General features: G+C 44.6%; 1 protein-coding gene across 1 annotated transcript in view; it reads left to right on the forward strand.

The window, feature by feature from the left end:
• Positions 1-5474: 5474 nt before the first annotated feature.
• The window catches only part of LOC133966842 (anosmin-1), a 41584-nt gene continuing 28496 nt past the window's right edge, over positions 5475-18562 (forward strand). The window contains exons 1-2 of the mRNA XM_062401878.1: positions 5475-5711; positions 11971-12018. Coding sequence (XP_062257862.1) covers positions 5520-5711; positions 11971-12018 — 240 coding nt within the window. The 5' untranslated portion in view covers positions 5475-5519. The remainder of the gene's footprint in view (positions 5712-11970; positions 12019-18562) is intronic.

Below are 18562 nucleotides of genomic sequence, written 5' to 3' on the forward strand. Positions count from 1 at the left end.
GAGACGAGGGAACAAAATCCCCCCTTATATATTATCTTTTGTCGGATATTAATGCTGGATCATCTCCTGGAAAATATTGTGAGAGACAAAGGAAAAGAGAGAGAGAGTGAGAGAGAGAGAGAGAGAGAGAGAGAGAGACAGAGAGAGAGAGAGAGAGCAGGGTTTCAAAACACTGAAAGGTATATGTGGACACATTGCCATCTAGTGGTACAAAGTGAGAACAATACATATCCAAAAACTCCTCATATAGATGACATGTTTTCTGCCATCATACTAACAACACATGGGTTAAGATCGCTGCTGCCTCAAAACTGTTCTCCTCTCTGTTCATTTAGCATATTCAATTTGAAAATAAACAGAAGCCCAATTCATAAAAAGCTGCAGTTGTAATCATTCATCCTCTAACGGCCACCGAGGGACACTGAGGTGTCAGTCAACCATCACTGTCCAAACTGAGACCTAAATGTAACTGTATCTCCTGGTGGGTGGCTTATATCTGAATACCAGCTTGTGTCCGACTGTCATTTGCACAACGCCGCATTGTTTTGGGTTGTCGTGAACGAGGGGGGAAATATCTCATGCAGGCATCTGTTTAGAAGTCCTCCACGCCAAGTAGGTTTTTCCAACCGCATATACAAGGCAAATATTTTCACAGGGAATGTTAGAAATTCTTGTGAACACACCAGAAGTGAATAGGTTCACAATTATGAATAGACACAAGAGGGACTGTACGGCTGAAGGTTGTTTTTTTATCAGTGAGACAGAAACACATTATCCACGCGGTATGGTTTATGAGCCTCGTGGTTGACCTGAAAGGATATCTCTGTACACAGACATAAAGGTACCACTGGAAATAAAAGAGAAACATCAATTAATCGACCTAATCAAAGGCGATGTATGAATTTCACGTCCGAATCCGAGTCATAAAGCGCACTGTCAAATCAATATTAGCCTCAATCTCATTTGCAAGCCATGCACAGCACATTTCTCATAAATGATTCTCCCTGTGGTGTGGTTTACATATCAATTCTCTGGAGAGCCAAAAAAAAATCTGCTAATGGATCGGAATAATTAACTTGGCATGCAAATAAACTTGCCCCAGTTAAAATGACAAACTCACTGAACCCAATAGTCTAGGTTCATTCAAGTGGAACTGTGACTTGACAAAACATGTTTACTGATCTGGTCAAATTGAAAAAAAAAGGATCGGTGAACAAGACAAATTGTTAAAACTTGGCACGTGATGAAAGGTGTGAGTATTGACTAGGGCGGGGCTTCTGTGTTTTCTTCCTTGGTGGATGATGCAGCCGATGATAACCATTACAGTTGATGTCATGTTTGAGCCATGCATGCACTTGGAAACAGACGTCCTGTTTTTGTTTAGAGTTGGTTGCCGATTTGCCCCAAGCCGTTTGATTATGATTATGTTTCACATTAAGTCATAGTACAAGTACAAGTGGTGATGATAATATCAGCTGTGGGGAAATTATAGAGTAACAGTTTCTCTCGTCATCACACGGGAGGTCTCTGAACTTGCTGTCTCCTTTATCAGCAGGGCTTTTGTTGAAGACCATCCCCTGGATCAACAAAAACAGAAAGAGACCATACATTAACAGCACCATTGGAAATATGTAGTATGAGATTATGTCTTATAAAGATGGACTAATATGTACTTTGGGTGGCAAATACCATCAATCATGAAGAGTGAAAAATTTCCATTACCATATATTGGTAACATACAATTAAAAGAATTGATAAAACAACGTAGTTGAGACTTGACATTTTAAAGTAGATTTATAGCTTTATGATAAATAACTAGACATAAAATTAAAACATACAAACCAAATATAGAGCTTGAATCCAGAAAACAAATATAAATAATTTTTCTGTATTGTTAACTCTATTAAACAAAAGTTTTCATTTCAGCAAACGTAAAGGGCGATCCATTGTAACTTATACAGTGTTTTTCTTAAGATCCGATGTTTTAAATCATTGACTTGAATTCAAGAACTCCAGCACTTTTGGTCTTTAATATCAAAAAATGTTGTGTTTGAAACGCTGCCTTCATCTTCCACACCTGATCTCGTCTTTTGTTTGCACGTGTTCACAGCAAAAGACATAAATCCACTCGGATCCCTGTGGCCCCTCATCAAAGGTGAGAACAATGCGTCCACCTGCACCCTAAAGCATCAAAAGACACTCCAGTGTTTGATCGGCACTGCACATTCTTTCTCAGGAGCATGCAGGCTGTGTGAACTGATACTGGGGGGGTCATCCTTTCAGATTCCTTTTGTCAGATCATGTGACGGAAACTCAAGTCTCTGCGGCGGTGTGAGCAGCCGGTTGTGAGGTGATGGGAGGTGACTGAACTTTTAAAAGCCAGTTTTAGGGCCAAAATGTTTGTCGTAGTCTGTAACTTCTCCACCATAGACCCAAACTCAAACACATGAAGTCATGTAGACTGGGTGCACCTTGCAGGATGAAACCTGCATGGCATTGAATATTCTGCCATGTGAACGTTTTATTGCCCGATGAGCCAGTTTCTCCACGTAAAGGCCTATTTATAAATGTAAACACATGTTTCCAATGGAGACTCATTGTAAACATAGGTGTGGATTATGGCCGTGACGTGACTCCAGTCAGACAATTGCCCTCCTCCGATAGCTATACAGCCTGAGTTCACCATTGGCTAGAGCCTTTCCCAGTCAATGAAAGCATGGCGTCGGAGGGATACTTGTCCCACAGGCTGCAGGAGACATCAGGACCGCACACAGACAGTGTGTTTCCTTCACTGCATACTATAAATCCCCCCCCCCCCCCGACACACACCGCGCACACCCCCCCACACACACACCACACATGGCTGTAATAAGCCAACAAATTAAGCCATTATACTGTTTTTAAGGTACACAGACATCCGTGTTTAAATATTTTAAGAGTAGCCAGGGATCTCTCACCCCGAGTTACATTGTGTGTCTGAGACCACCAGGGAAAAGAGCGCACATCCATCTTACCATTAGAGAGCTGTGAGATGATTTGCATGATGCATATAGTTATACTTTTGTAGAACTATACCAGGCCCGTGCTCTCATCACTGTGGTCTCCTTCCTCCCGCCGAACAGAATAATGGAATTTTTATGAATGATATGGGAGTTTGTTTGTGATGGGAGTTTTTCCACGTTGATTTCACGATCCCCATCATTGCCATATAGAACATGTTTGGCTTTCAGGATGTATGAATACGGGCATGTTACCGTTTCACTGGTGAGGCACAGGTCATGCTATGTGGCGTTATGTGTAATTTGCCCACGGCTAGATGGCGACTTAAGCCAAATCTAATGATGGTGTGTAAGTGTGCGTGCTCACTCCCCCCCTCTGAACGCAGTTTAAGAGCAACACCTATTAAACTCCATTATGCTGCTGCTGTAATGGGGTTCAGGGAAGTACTCCATGCGCTGACAAAGGCAGGAGTGTCTTGTAAACCCTGGAGGGAACTCACTAATTAAATGCTCACTCCTAAACCCTAACAATGAGGATTTCGAGCTTTTCCTACATGTCATATTTTCTCCACACCTGAGGCCACAGATTGATTCCAGAAGCTGGGAGTCCATCTTGAGGAATTTAGTCAGGATGGTTTTAATAGTTTTCCATGTAGAATTGTTTTTCCAGGCTACTGTTAAACTGGGAGGCGAGTGCTGCAGGCAGAGGGCTTCCCTGGGATGCTGGCAAGCTCCACTGTGGCCATATGTGAGGGCTTCGCACAGAAAAACCTGTCTGCCCCACATTTTTAATGAGTTACGTCATCGGTGGATGGCAGAGGATCCGCTGTTTCTTGTGCATGATGTATGTAATGTAATGCGAAAAATGTAAATAACAAACAGAAATGACGAAGGAATAGCAAGAAGATGCATAAGTAGATAAATAAGCATTTTCCTTCATAAACATTCTTTAAAGTAATTATATAGGTCTGTTATCTAACAATGTCTATAAGCAGTTTATATCTGATAGAAATATGTAACATTGGTGTTAAAGGGCTGTGCCAAGATACTTACTACTATAATGTCTACGGTCACTGTGGAAGGATCTTTACAAACACTGAACATATAACCCTGTCATTGGGGCGACCTTATGCATCTCAGATTAGCTTTGAGACTTTTATATCAGAAAGCCAAAACAGAGGTGTAGAGTTTAAAAGACATCGGAGGAGGCAGGGAGAGGGAGTAATGAACACTATCAAGTTGCATTTATGGAAAATGCAGGATCCTGTGTCTGCGGAGCTTCTATAGTAATAATGATAATAACAATGAAATTACTTTTTCTCTATAGCAATCATCTAAACAAGGTTAGAAAGTTCATTAGAAATACAACAAAACAGGGACAAAAACAAGACAAAGCTAAAATAAGAACGATAACATAAAAGAAAATATTACAAAAACCACAGAAACAAACATGGTCTAGTTTAACCCATACTAAGGACTAAAGGTTAAGTTATCTCTGCCCTTCATTTTCATATTGTTTGTTTTGTTAGTTTTTTTTTCTCACAAGTGAATCTCCAAATAATAAAGATCCACACATGCAATCCTGAATTGTTGAAGAAATTCTTTAACTGCAGTGTGTTTGATCAAATCATTTACTGGATAGATGTGTGGTGGAATAACTTACCTCTGAGAATAGAGTCTAAATTCAGGGTAACACTGGAACCAGTAAACAAAAAAAACTGTCCATTAACACATTAACACACCGGTGGGAAATATATCTGTACAGTGATACATCGTCGTCCTGACTCGTAAAATACGATTATCAAAATGCTGGCAGAAAATATCGCTGCTTAGTTTTAGATATATAGTTTTGATTTTTGCCAGTTTATGGCCAGTTGACACTAGAATAATGGAACATGTGGACATTGACATATTTCAGTGTGTTTGTTAAAGACTAAACTAAGATTTAATTTACTGTTTTTGCAAATTTGTTTAATCTCGGCTTGTGTCAAAATCTGAACCTGGCACCAAATCGCAGAGAGCAAACACACACATTCTGCAACTATTGAGGGGCAATTTGAATTATTCATCAGTTAGACAGATATTGTTATGTATCGTTATATGATTGTCTCGCTAAATATCGATTATCACAGAATCGCGATTATTATCGTGATTGTATCGCGTCTCGAGCTATCCTGCTGGAATGAGTTTTTGCGTGTTAATGCATCAACCAATAGTCTGCTTCTATTTCTCCTTCAAGCCATTCCTCTACCAGCACTGAAGATGTGACAGTGTGGGATTACAATGATTCCCATTCATGCAGCCTCTTCTCGCTCCATGCATCGCTCAGCTGGACTCTGCTGCAGCGCTTTCTACCTGCGTCTGTCAGTCAACACCGCGGCGTCCAATCACCAGCCGGCATGAGCCCCTCTTGACTCCTCCCCCGGCGTATAATTGAAGTTTCTTTAGTTTCTCCTCTAGAGCCCCGCGCGCAGAAGTGTCCGACCCGTGGAGGGATTAAAACAAGCGAACGGCTGGACCATGTTTTGCAGGAGCCTGAACGCGTGCGTGGCCCTGTGCGTGTGGATTACTGCGCTGACGAGCCCCGGGAGCGTGTGCGCGAGGAAGCAGGACGACTCCTTCTTCACCGGCAGCGTTTACCGAGCGAGATGCGCCTCGAGGTGCCTGAGTCTGCACATCACCCGCATCTCTGCCTTCTTCAAGCACTCCCAGGTACGAGCATGTGGCCACACAAGGACTCACACTGTAAACCGGCCGATGTGACGCGTTCCGTGCGTAAATAAACCAAAACGAGTTGTGCCAGTCGATGCCCAGCTCCACCAACACAGAGTCGAACCTGTTCCTCCTGAGCCCATCGGGAGGGAGCAGGTCACCAGTGCTGCTGGGAGACTTTCCCAGTTGCGTTTTTTCTGTCAGGGCTCATCTGCGTCTCCTCAATGAAACACCGGTTGCAGATGTTGAGCATCTGTATGAAGATGAGAGTGGCATGCCAAACTTGCCACAAATGTGAACATCCATAGAAATAGACTAAATGTATGTATAGATATGTCGTTATCTAATTACCACTGCAGTATCTCTGAGAGGTGGCTTCCATTGGACACAGTTTCCATTAGAGAACAGATTCCGTCTGGACCAGTGTGATGGAGTAAACTTCTCTCGTATGTCTCCGTTGCCCACTTCTTTTCAAGGTGTCTCTCATTGAATTTTACACTAGCATCCCCACCACCCCTCTCACACAGCATGTCTTAAGAAGCTGCGTTATATTAGCTTGTATTCTTTGGATGATTTGCTGTGTGTGGTGTCAGAAGTTGTTTTTCACCCTCCACTGGACACACTGTTCTCTCCCAGGACTCCAGAGAAAAGGGGGACTAGTCCCTGATCCTTCTCCTCTTTTGCGTTTTCTTTTTTTATTCTTTTTTCCCCCCTACCAGCTATCTATGTGCTGACCGCCTTTTGTACTCCAGCTCATTTGCATTTGCAAGACTCCTCTTTCTTAAGGTGCATTAATGAATCCCTAATTGTCAGGAAACACTGTGGAGCAAGGTGAAATTTAAATTACGTCTGATGAATGTAAACAGTGCATTTCTTGTTTCCTTTGTCCCGAATTAACTTTACTTTGAAAGCACTTATTGATCTAGTGCGGGTCCATCCATGGAACACAGGGCCCCACTGCGGTCAATTCTTGCAATTTTAGGGGTAATACATAGTGGGTGAGGGATGAATACGGTTGACTGTAATTAACATCACAGTGGGACAGAAAGCTAAGGAGTGCTGCAAGGGCACAGATGGAAACCAGTGTTCCTTAAAGCTCAACTTGGCAGGTAGTGTTTGGGATTTATTTTGAAAAGATTCCAAAAATATATCTCAGCCCGGGTTGGAAAGTTTGGGGAATTAGATTAGTCACCGACCGATTGAGAAGTGGAGTAAGTGATGGACGTCTCACAGTCTAATGAAGAGCTAATAGTCGATATAATTGGCTGCAGAGCCTTGGGGTCTGAGGCGGTCTTGTGGGGAAAATGAGCGGGAGGTATTTGTCTATAGAGAGGGGCATTTTTCTGGTAAGTGATAAGCAAGGTCACTCAAGCTTGTGGGTCTAAGAATAGAAGGCAATGGTTGACAATCTGCTGGGGCTACCTTATGCACTGTGTTCTCAGCAGCCCTTTCAAGTGAAAATGGGGGGTCTGGTCAGCTGCAAAAACATATGGCTCTCCTTCCCCCCCAACGCCCCTGCCCTCTACCCCCCGACCCTGCCAATAAATGCCAGCATCACACCTCATAGGCATGCAGGGGATGCACGCTGAAGCTCCCGACGCTGCTCCACCGAGGTCACCTTCCTGCTTAATGCTGGCTCCGCCACTCGTGTTAAATGTGATGAGCTCTAATGTACTGTAATGTAATGTAACGGCAGAGCAGGCTCAGTCAGCATAGACCTACAGGTGGATCCGCCACCTCTGCCAGATCTAGTTACAGCGGGGGGGGGGGGGGGGGGGCCGGACTCCACTCCAGTGATTGAGACGACAGACCTTTTTAATTCAGCTCGGAGATCCTTCAGGGGACATTTAATACCCGACAGGGAAACCGAGACCCACAACCCTTTCCTCTTTAATGGAAGTGAAAGGACTGGGCTGCGTGTCAAAGCTGTGAATTTTGCCTACTGTTTCTCAATATCTCACTTTATCTGCTCGATATCTCGTAATCTATATCACTCGTGTGGATCACGGTACAAGAGACGATAAAACATTTTGCAGCTGGAATTCAAAGCTCTGTTTTTCATATCAGCCTCTAATTTGATCACTGTGTGAATACTGGAATGATACTGGGAGGATTTAGCACTTGCAGATGTTATGGACACCCACGCGTCTTTTTTTCTTAAATTGTCTGAATCAGAGGACAAATCAGAGACTTTGTTTTAATTGTAGCAATTTTGAATGAGTGTGAAATGGAAACAAATGTGGGGCCGTGGACTTGGGAAACACATGGGTAGTCCGTTGGTTGTCAGATTTACAGCTCCTCTGGATTCATTGATGTAATAGTATTTCCAAATACAGATTTATTGACGTTTTACACCACTTTGGGGGAACTTGTCACCCTAGTATAATAGACAGAGGGGAACACCCAACCATAAATATTAGCCTCGGACACTCCACAATATTAAGAGCGAGCTGGGAGCGCCGTGCAATTATGTATTCTGAAAGCATCAGCCTTGTAGTGGATTATTTATGTGTGGGACCCTTGAAGCCAAAAGCAAGGTGTGTCCATGAGGTCTTGTTATTACGTTCAAGGCAATAAAAATCGTACCGTTTTAAATTCAGTCATTCATTTCTAATGTGCCGCGCCGTAAAAACCTAAGCATCTTACTTGAGAGATTTGTGTTGCAGGCGAGGGGAAGGAAAAACATTGGAAAGTAGTTTTTCCGTGTCCCCCTTGTTTTCGCCCTTTGATATTAAATAACCCGTGGTGGAATCAAGCCTCAGCCAGTGCGTGTCTCATGTGTGGAGTTTTTCATTAGTGAAGACAGCGGATGAATAGGGGTCTATGTAGCTTGGCCTTACCTCTCTGCAAACGCTCGTCGTGACAGTCCCGTCTGTAAATCTCAGCCCCCAGTGCCGCTACACCCTCTCGGCTACCTCATTTGACAAACAGCCCTCATGCCTTAGTGGAGACAAGTTAACGCGGGTGTTGTTTTGGATTTCTGAAAACCCCTCTTTCATGTTACCGCTGGATGTGCGCTGAACTCATTAGCTCATTTTCAGAGCCCCTGTCAAATAATTCATATAAAGTGAATAATTGATGAGCACAATGACCACAAACCCTCAAACCCACTCCAGTCAAAGCCTAAATCTTGAGGCCCTTTATTTGACTGCTGCATGTGCCCTGGAGGAGAAGTTATTTCGGTGTTGCCCGAGGATCCCTGAGCCGTCAAAGGACACGCGGAGACACCAGTCTGTCCCTTTGAAGTCCTGTCTCCTGTTAACCTGGCCAGAAATGTACAAGGTCTCAAAGACTGGTAGCATTTTCCAGTTGTGTCGTATAGGAAAACAAATGGGTGGGATTAAGTGGAGCTCCAAATGACTTTGGCAATGTAAACTGAGATCTATTTAATCCAAAGGAGAGCGAGAGAGAGACTCCCAGGAAGTGAAAGATTTCCCTTTACAAAAAGGTGGAATTCTATCCTCACAGATAAAAGGGTTTTTGTCCATGTTCTCCTTAGTTGTCTAGACAATACAACACGCCCCTGGCCACCTGCTCCGACTTTTCAGCTGACAACAACCGAAATGTACCTCCTGTGATAAAGCTCCTGTTTACACGACTCCACCGGTGTCACTAACAAAGCAGCGGGCTGGCAGCGCATTCATTCGCAGAGACCACTGTCTGAGGCCGCCCCTCCTCGACCCCAGCCACACAGGAGGATATCTGGCACGCATTCACTCACCGGAGTCCTTGACAGTCCTCAGCACTGCATAATGTTCATACTGCAGAGGAATGCCATAGTGAGTCAGAGGGATGAAGTCCTGACCTATAATTATTCCCCCGTTGGTCCCTGACATGGTGGGGTCAGGCTTGGACAGCTGGGGCAACATCCTGCTGAGCTTCCCTGCTACATGGATGCTGTCACACAGCAAAATTAGCTCCTCTGCGGATCGGGCCCTGTCGCCGCTGATGGATGGGCGAAGAGAGGTGTCAAAAACCAGATTGACGATTTGGAACGTGGTCTTGAGTTGTGGCAATCTGTGTAATTTATCCCAAGTAATTTATACTGCCGGTGCAGTTGTCAAGTTTTTATTTACGGGGTGTGACAAACGTGTTTTTTTCCCCGCTTGGTTGTATTGATCATTTATCATAAGTTACCGAACTCTGCAAGCATTTTAATCATACGACACAGCACGGTTTGGTGAACTAGTGAGGAATAATTCATATTTTAATCAGTGTGCACGCAGCCAAACAGAGGGAAGGTGTTGTATTTCACACAGAAAAGGGCAGAACAACCTGCTGACGCACACTAAACTCCACAGGAAAGTTGCGGCTCAGTTCCACAGCACTCGTTCACAAAATCAGAGAAATACTCCTTGTCTCCATAGCAACTCGTATATTTTTCATCCTTATCTGCAGTTTTTTAGCAAACAGGATTCTCTGAAGACATGACCATACAATCACGGAGTGCTTTGAAGCCATTTGACCATTATCCCTGACACTAAAAGGCACAGCACTTACTGGTACTGGATGTCAAATTAAACCCTTTAATGATAAGTTCTCTCCTAAGGTCTCATGGGAAATTTCTTCTGGATTACATTGTGGGAAAAAGGCTTTGAACTTGACATTGAACTTAAACAGACTTTTTTTTGCCTGCAGACCCCAAAAGTTTGGCCGTATCCTCGAGCTTCACAGCTTTCATATAGAAGCAATGGAAGCATCCCAAATAGTGAAACTCTGATCTAAGCCCCCGACTGCAATGGATTCCTTTAAAGTCACTCTAACTTCAAGAGCCTCCGCTGAGAGTATTTGCATTTGTTGTCACAGTTGTTAGCTGTGGTGGTGAACCCCACCAGCCCCGTTGGCCACCGCTGTACCCAACGTTTTCGCTTCTTTTGGCTCATTGTTTTAGTTTTACAACCCGCAGCCGTATTGTTTTGGTTCACTCCCACCACTGTCATGCATCAAGTGGCTAAGACCCAGACTCCAAACGAATGCTAATGCTGCTTTGCCAATGTCTTCAGGGTGTGTCGGTACGTGTGATTCTACGGCTGTTTCAGACGTGAACTCCAGAAAATATACGCAAAATTTTCAATTACGCATATCAAGGACGCAGATAGAGATTGTCCGGTCAGAGGCATTTGCAAGAGGAACAATTTCCGAATATTCTAGTGATGAAAGGTGCCCGGGTAGAGAACGCAGGAGGAGGAAATGAAGTATAAATTCCGACCAAGTCTCTTTATAAGTTATAAGAAATGGTTGTCACTGTCTTCTACAATAGGATGCCTCTTTTTCATCCTCAGACATTTGTATTCTCCCAGGTTTTGCATCTGTCGCGTGTTAGAAACGCCATCAACACGTCTACTCCCAGATTTTTCCGGACATTTTCCAGCAGTGTTCTCACATGGGCCCTCACAGGAAAACTTCTGAAAAATGTCTGGAGCAACTGACTCAGACGCTTTTGTGTTCTCCCTGGAAATTGTCCCCATCTTCAATACACATCTGAAAGCAGCTTAATTCTTGCAGCTTGCCCAAATTTTTTACATTTCAAACCTGCCCCCATTTTCTGATGTGCAACACATTTAAACAGTCTGCCTCTTTCGTATCAATGAGCTGCTCAGTCACTCTGCGGTACTAGCCTTGCTCTTGCCATCCAATTAGTTTGCAGAGAGTGACAACATAATGATGACAATAATTCTTCGCCCCTTGATGGATTTCCGGAAATGACCACTTGCAACGAGCCATTTACTGGTCCTTCGCCAGACCACTCCATATTTACACATAGACGACTTTTAAAAACACGGCGCTATTAGGGCCAAATGTGTGCCTCTTTGGAGTGACCGAGGTGGCACTTCCACGGCAATTAGAGGAAATTGGCGGTATCTGCAGTCTACACAGGAGTGCTGACATCAGTTCCCACCTAAATGACCTCAGGGACGTCTGTTGAGAGATCAAACAGGTCCTCAGAAAAGCTGAGGTCACCGCGCTCTGCTGATGCTGACCGGAGGTTAGCCCCAGCCCGGGCTCTGCTGACCCCACTTTCCTGCTTAGGTTACATTCACTCAGCACGTAAAGCTGACTCTGAGGTCCGTCTTTGAAATCGGTCTGGTGTTAGCGTTATTGTTAATAAAAAAAGGCTGTGACTTAGGGAAAGCAGCATTTCGATGGGGGGGAGAGAGAGGAGGTGAAGGCTACATGTTCGTGTGATGAATTGCAAACGTGTTTTCAACAATATCTCTGATGATTGATTGTGTTTTTTTTTTCTTCTTTTCTCCTACAGAATAATGGGTCCTTGGTGTGGTGCCAGAATCACAAGCAGTGCTCCAAGGTAGTGTGGTTTCACTTCTTTCATGAAAGAGACTCATGCCCCATACGTGCCTCGTTATTACAGGATAATACAACATAAAGCGCACGAGTCACGGCAGGACTAGTTTTGTCATGCCTGCAGGAATCACTTTGAGAGCTGTATTGACATAGACTACACTGAGAAGAACTCTTTTCTCCTCAGCTCTGTCCTAACTTCTGCTCTCGCTCTTTATCATTTTCTCCTGTTAATGCTTATAATTAAACACAGTTAAGAAGATCTAAGGAGGATTACGTGCCTGTGAATTTAGAAAAACGGAGCATGACAGTTTTTCATAGATTTGTCATTTAGAATTTCACTTGAATGCTCTGTGGAACGCATCCTGCAGCGCTTGTTTGCCATTCGTGCCCCAAAGAAGGGCGATGCAGAGCCGGTGTTGACAGCCCTTCTGAAAAGATGGCGCTGACATGTTCCGTCAGACTCTCCTGGAGCTGTTGACAAGACCTCTCGGAGATGTGCAGTATGGACTGTAGAAAGAGAACGCCACGGAGCTGAAATAAGAGGGGTGATAGGCCAGTAGAGCCCGGTCCCAGTAGCCATGTGAACAATGCTCCCCTTAGCTGTCAGAGGCTCTCACCCCTCACTGACACACTGTGGAACCAGGAGTCAGTGTTGTTAGCCAGTGAGGACTTAAAATAGGACGAATCACATCCACATGACGACGGTTCAGTGGCTGTTGATTTTCTCTTTATGCCATCAACATGTTTTAAAAAAAATACAGGAAGTAATAATAAGAATAATGTTCTAGGGGTGTAATGGGACACAAAAAATACAGTTTGGTAAATACCCCGGTTCGGAGCTCATGGTTTGGTGTGCTTTCGGTACAGGGAATCTAAGAAATACTAAACATTAAACTGCTTCTTGTTTCAGAATGAAATACTAGTTTTACCTAACAGTCAATAGTTGAGATTCTTAAAGCATGTCACACTGCTGCAACAGGCTGCAACCTACGAAAGAAGTGCATTTAAAAAAAGTAAATAAAAATGGGGGTGGACTATGGACTCTGGTCGGGTTTGGAAAAAAATACAGAATGGCTGTTGGGCTCAAGTCGGGCTTGGTTGGGTTTTCGCCCCCAAAAAAACACATTCGGAATAGATATATGTACTGTAACAACCTTATAGTCAACTTAATTTATCAAGCATTTTTCTTACCAAAGTGCTATACAAGGAAGAAATTACACCAAATAGGGAGATAAAATGAGGATAACACAATGGAAAATTAGCAGGGAAAAAGTAGGTTATCGCACAGGTGATGATGAATTATGTGTAATCCCTTCTTATACTTATTGACTTTTCTCAAAAGTCCACAGATGGTGTAATTACTGGGGAATGCATTCTGAGAATTTGGGCAAATCATACTTTTCTAGTGATGGTGATTAATTTGAAATTCAGGAGATTGCAAAGTGGTGGATTTTTTTGTTTTATGCATTGCTTACTTAACATGGCCTCACAATAGGTGTACTTATAAATCACAATCAGTGTCTAGTATCAGCTGCCTTGCACAATAACTTTTTCCTTTTTTTGAATTTCAAATTGTTTCCTTGGCTATTTGCATTTTCCCTGGATACAACAGAGCTATTGTGCCTTGTGCTTACATGTGCAAATGCACAATCAATGAATGAGAGCTAAACTCCTTAAGTTGTGCACCATGAAGTTGAATGCAAGCCAGGATTGTCTGAGTGTCTCTTAAACTAAATATGAGCTATAAAAACATCTTTCCTAACAAATCCTATGAATCTGTATCTGTCAGTGTTAGTGTAAAGACTCTCAGGAAGGCAAACCTCCTTTGTTTTCACCATGATGCTGTGAAACCTCCTTTCCACTGTGATGGCCAACATCGACTCTTGGCTCTAGTCGCCCCCCCCCTGTCATTCAGCAGAGTTTTATGTTTGAATAAGGCTTTCGCTGGCTGTGAGTCTGAGCACAGCATACTGTTTTCATAATCAACCAGCTAACGTTGCTGAAACTCCAATGTCCAAAAACCTCTTTAATGGGCTTCTTGTTCTCTCTGCTATAACAAGCATGTCAGTGCGCACTTCTTTATCTGACTTGCAGCCTGTAAATAAACGAGGCTGGATTTGATGTCAAGAATAATGACATGCCTGTGCTGCTGCCGCTGTTCAACGGCTTCCCTCTTGCTGTTCTGCCGTTGCAAGTATAGTTTCAAGGGCTCTCTGAATTTAATGAATTTGATTGTGTCCCGGGTTTTGGTCCAGCCACTCAGGATGCAGAGCGGCACACCATGTCGAGGCTTAATTCGAAGCCAGGAGTCAATATTTTGGTAGCAAACATCACCACACTTCACATTCACATCAGTCGCTCGAGTGCACACTTAGGGCCTGTGTGTAGTGTGTCAAAACACAGCGCTATTGTGCTCTGCTCGGACAATTGTACCGAATGGGCCCGTGGTGTACAGTGGTTCCCTGTGAATAGTCTCCACAGCCACTGATTAGCCTCTTCACTTCATGAACAGCACACAGTCAAACAGAGAGACAAAGGCAGCGGCTCCCGGGGAGTGCGTTAGGGCAGAAGGCCTGTCCACCCAGCGCGCCGTTAAAGGGCCACTGGGGGCTGGAGAAAATGTGTGGCGGGGGGGCTGCCTAATAATTTAGACAAAGATCCTGTGACCCCGTCCATCTGTCCTGCGTTTTTAGGAGAGCGAAGCCCCCTGTTCCCATTTGTGATGAGAAAGTCACGCCGGTCATTTCGTATGCGGTGTCCAGAGTCGGCCCCGCTCTCTGTGTCCCCCATTGTCATGGTAATTAACCTGCCTGCCCTCGCCCCAGCGCAGAGCAGAGCGAGGTGGCATTATGAGAGCCGGGGAGTCATTATCATCCCATAACACTGGACCCGCCGACCAACTCCATTCAGCAGGGAGACGCCGGGAAAACCTACAGAACACATTTCTATGAACTATTGTCATTTAGTCTCTCACACTGTTAAGGGCTCCCCTCTCGAGAAGCTTGGACGTGTTCCCTGAAAGTTTTTAATAAAACTCCAGGGTGTTCTCTCTCTTCTTTTTTTCCCTGCCGGTGCTAAGAAAATAGATTCGGTGCATATATGCATGGCGGAGCTTGCAGAAGCAGCCAGAGGTCCTTCCACATTCGGAGCAGTGCTGATACTTAGCAGGGTTCGCTTTCCCCAAGGGTGTGATCCAAGCTCCAAATCAAATGCTGGGGTTAAATGAAGGTAGCGAAATGCCAGCCTGCAACAAAGCAGTGCACTTCATTACTCCAAACTTCTCTCGGGGAAGGGAAAGGAGGACATGTGCATCGTGCCTGAGTAGCTGGGCCCGCGGTGAGTCATTGGAAGGCTCCCATCACTTATAATTTCCAAGGAAGATTGTGTAACATTTTTTTTTGTAATCACAGCAAATTACCTGGACCTTTCACAAAAATCAGTGCACATTTTTTTTTCCTCCACTGAGACACATCTCTATGAATCTCAATGATCCCGCAGTGAAAAGGTGACTTCACTTAGCTGCACAAGCCATTAAGGAAACATCCTTTGGAAGCGGGATGTCGATTTTTACGTCTCGTCTGAACCTGCTGAGTCTTTGCAATTCATTTATCGACAGTGTGTGCAACATTGTCTGGATGTCTTTCATTGATCTCTCACATGTCCCAGGTGGCTCTTTTGAGCGCCGGCTCCTACCAATCCCACCCCGAGCTGCACATACCAGCACAAGAATAAGAAGTGTTTGCCCTTTTTTTGGGGGATTCCATTTGCCTTCGTCTTCACATGTTGGAAGCTTTGGAGGGTTTTTTCTTTTTTGCCTGAATAACAATCGCAGGAATGCTACTATGTCTCATTCAAAAGTGTCTTTCAAAGCACCCCCCACATCACACCACACACCACACCACGCACCCACCAACCCCCACATTTCCACGCAGCAAAATAAAATGTCCCCCCCCCCCCATCACTTGTTCTTTTTTATTTCAGGGTAATCTGAACCTTTTAAAGCAGAACTGGGAAGCAGCGGCTCTTTCTTCATTCCTAAAAAACAACAAAAACAGAACACCTATGCTTTCACAGTACTTTCGCTCACAGCTTTTCAAAGTGTGTCTGTGCTTGTGTTGACAAGACTTTTGTGTGGTCATCTTATTCTATGGCGGTAGGTGGTGTGTTTTTGGAGGTTGTGATAAAGTGGGTGCTGGTCGGTAGTTTATGGCGGGGCAGGGCCGGGGCTGTCAGGCGGTTTAGAGGGACTTCAAAGCGGCACCTTTTGGTCACGTTGAGGCCAGACGTCCGTCCCACCTCCCCGTGTTAGCCACATTACCGGCACCAACACCTCAAAGCACGTTGGACTAGAAATCAATCTGTCAGGCGGGCAGCGTCTGGAGTGCCTGTCGGTCGTAGAAGAGTGTAAAATTAGAGAAAACAGTCCAAGCCAGTTTGGAGATTGATTTTCTTAGGGGATGAGATACGGAAGAATTGTGAGGTGGTGGAGATCACGTGGAGACGTAGCTGGAGCCTTCAATTTGATCTAGTTGGAGGCAGTGTGAGTGTTTGTGTCTGTGTGGGTGTGTGGGTGGCGGAGGAGTGTGAGGCAGGGCTGGTCAGTCCCAGCAGGAAGGACCTGATCTGGACATGGTTGTTAAGTTTCATTGGCCAGAGGGGGGGGTCGCTTCATTGGCTGCTATCTGTAGAGCTCATTATTCACATGGTGGGTGGCAGAGGGTGAAAACCCCCACAGCAAAAAAAGATGTGGCCACAGGAGAGGAGGCAGTGCAGCAGCAGTGGATACTTTTTCCACAGTGAAAGCTTCTCTCTTAAGTAATGTGGCGATGACATCCACTTACTGCCATTCACCGACTTGTGTTTTCACGGATCACACAGAGCATAGGGGGATTTTAAACAGTGGCCATTTAAATTAATTTTTATTTCATTTTCTCAAATAATCAACCTTTTGCAGATTTAACATCTTCTCACTGTCAGAGGGGATTTAATTTTCTTAATAGATTAACGTAATCAAAGCGGATGTAAAATCCTCTTTCCGACAATCTGCCTTCATCCGAGTGTTTATCCTCAAGCCGAGTTTGGATTGGCTGAGCGCGGCGGACTACGTCGTACACGTTGTGATGACTTGACCTTTTCCTTCCCGAGCTCACGCGTTGATAGGGGCAGAAACAAGAATTCATTCTGTCGCTGTGTTGGTCGTCTGCGTAAATATATCATTACCGAACTAATCGCGGCAACGGTCACATCGACTCAGAGCAGATTAGAATGTAAGGATCTTAAAGCTGATGTTCTTAGTAGATGTGGGCTTATCAATGTATTCCTGCGCTACACAAAGCTGCAGATAAATCCTACAGATGTGTGTGTGTGATCATTTCAGAACGATGGAAAAACCCAGAATGTGTGTCAAAGACGCAGTGAATGACCGTTCTCTTAGCCTCTTATTGCGAGGCTTACTGTTTCAGTTGAGTAATTTATACTTAAGCTTTCCAGACTTCCTTTTCTTTTGTCTTTTTGTTGATTCCCTAGAGCAGTAGCGTAAATCAGAAAAAACTCTTTACCTGCCCAGGTTTGCCCTCTCTCTGTGAAGCCCTTTGTTTGCAGCGTTTGAAAAGCACATAAAAGGGAAATCAAACATCACCTCAAGCAAATCCAGTGTATTTCTCAATCTGGACGTGTTGCAATTCAAAGCAGCTGACAGTTACCACCGGCGTGAGGAGCTGGGGCGGTTTAGTTCAGGCTGGAGAGGGCAAGTAGGATTAGTGCATTTCAAGTGTTTCTGAGACTCATATAAACATGTGGAGATAGTGGTGGAATGTGACTGCAGCACGGGATTAGGACGGCTTTCCCCCCCTCCTCGCCGTGTGGTGTTTTGGTGTTGTTGGCCTACATCGAGGCAGAATCTCCAGGTCTCGTTGCAGGGGAGATGAGGGGGGATTGGGACAGCGTCAGTGGGCCGACAGGGCCGACTCCCTTCATCTTGTTTACCGTCTGCTCCGCCGGCAAGTTGACTGGCAGGGCCACGACACGAAAAATGCATTTTTCATCGTCTGCACGGGAAAACTCGACTTCATTATTGTAGCTATAAATCAGCTTTATAGACAGTTAGAATAAATGTAATTCCCACCGAGGAAACGCTCCATCATGTGATCAACTATTCATCTCCGTTCCGATGCATCTGTCATCAGAGCATTACTCAGTGCGCCGGTGTGGGAGTAAACACTGTAAATCATGGAGTTGGGGCAGATCTGATTTTTGGAGTTTTCAGGGAGCGGAGGGTTTGGCTTTCCCATGGCACGTCACACGCAGTGAAAGGCCCCTTTATCACCGATCTGACCCCACATGATGGATACATCCTGTTGAGTCTAATAGTCATGCAATGTAAACCGAGCCCAGAAGTAGGTGATAACTGGAGATCCAGTTACTGTAGTTTTGTCACTGCGGAGGACAACGGCATTCGAGGGGAAGGAACTCTAAGAGAGAGAGAGAGAGAGGGAGAGAGCGCTCTCAGGGGAACAGGGCATCAGTGTGTGTGTGTGTGTGTGTGTTTT

This window comes from Platichthys flesus, chromosome 13 (genome assembly GCF_949316205.1).
Source record: "Platichthys flesus chromosome 13, fPlaFle2.1, whole genome shotgun sequence".
NCBI classification, from domain to species: Eukaryota; Metazoa; Chordata; class Actinopteri; order Pleuronectiformes; family Pleuronectidae; genus Platichthys; species Platichthys flesus.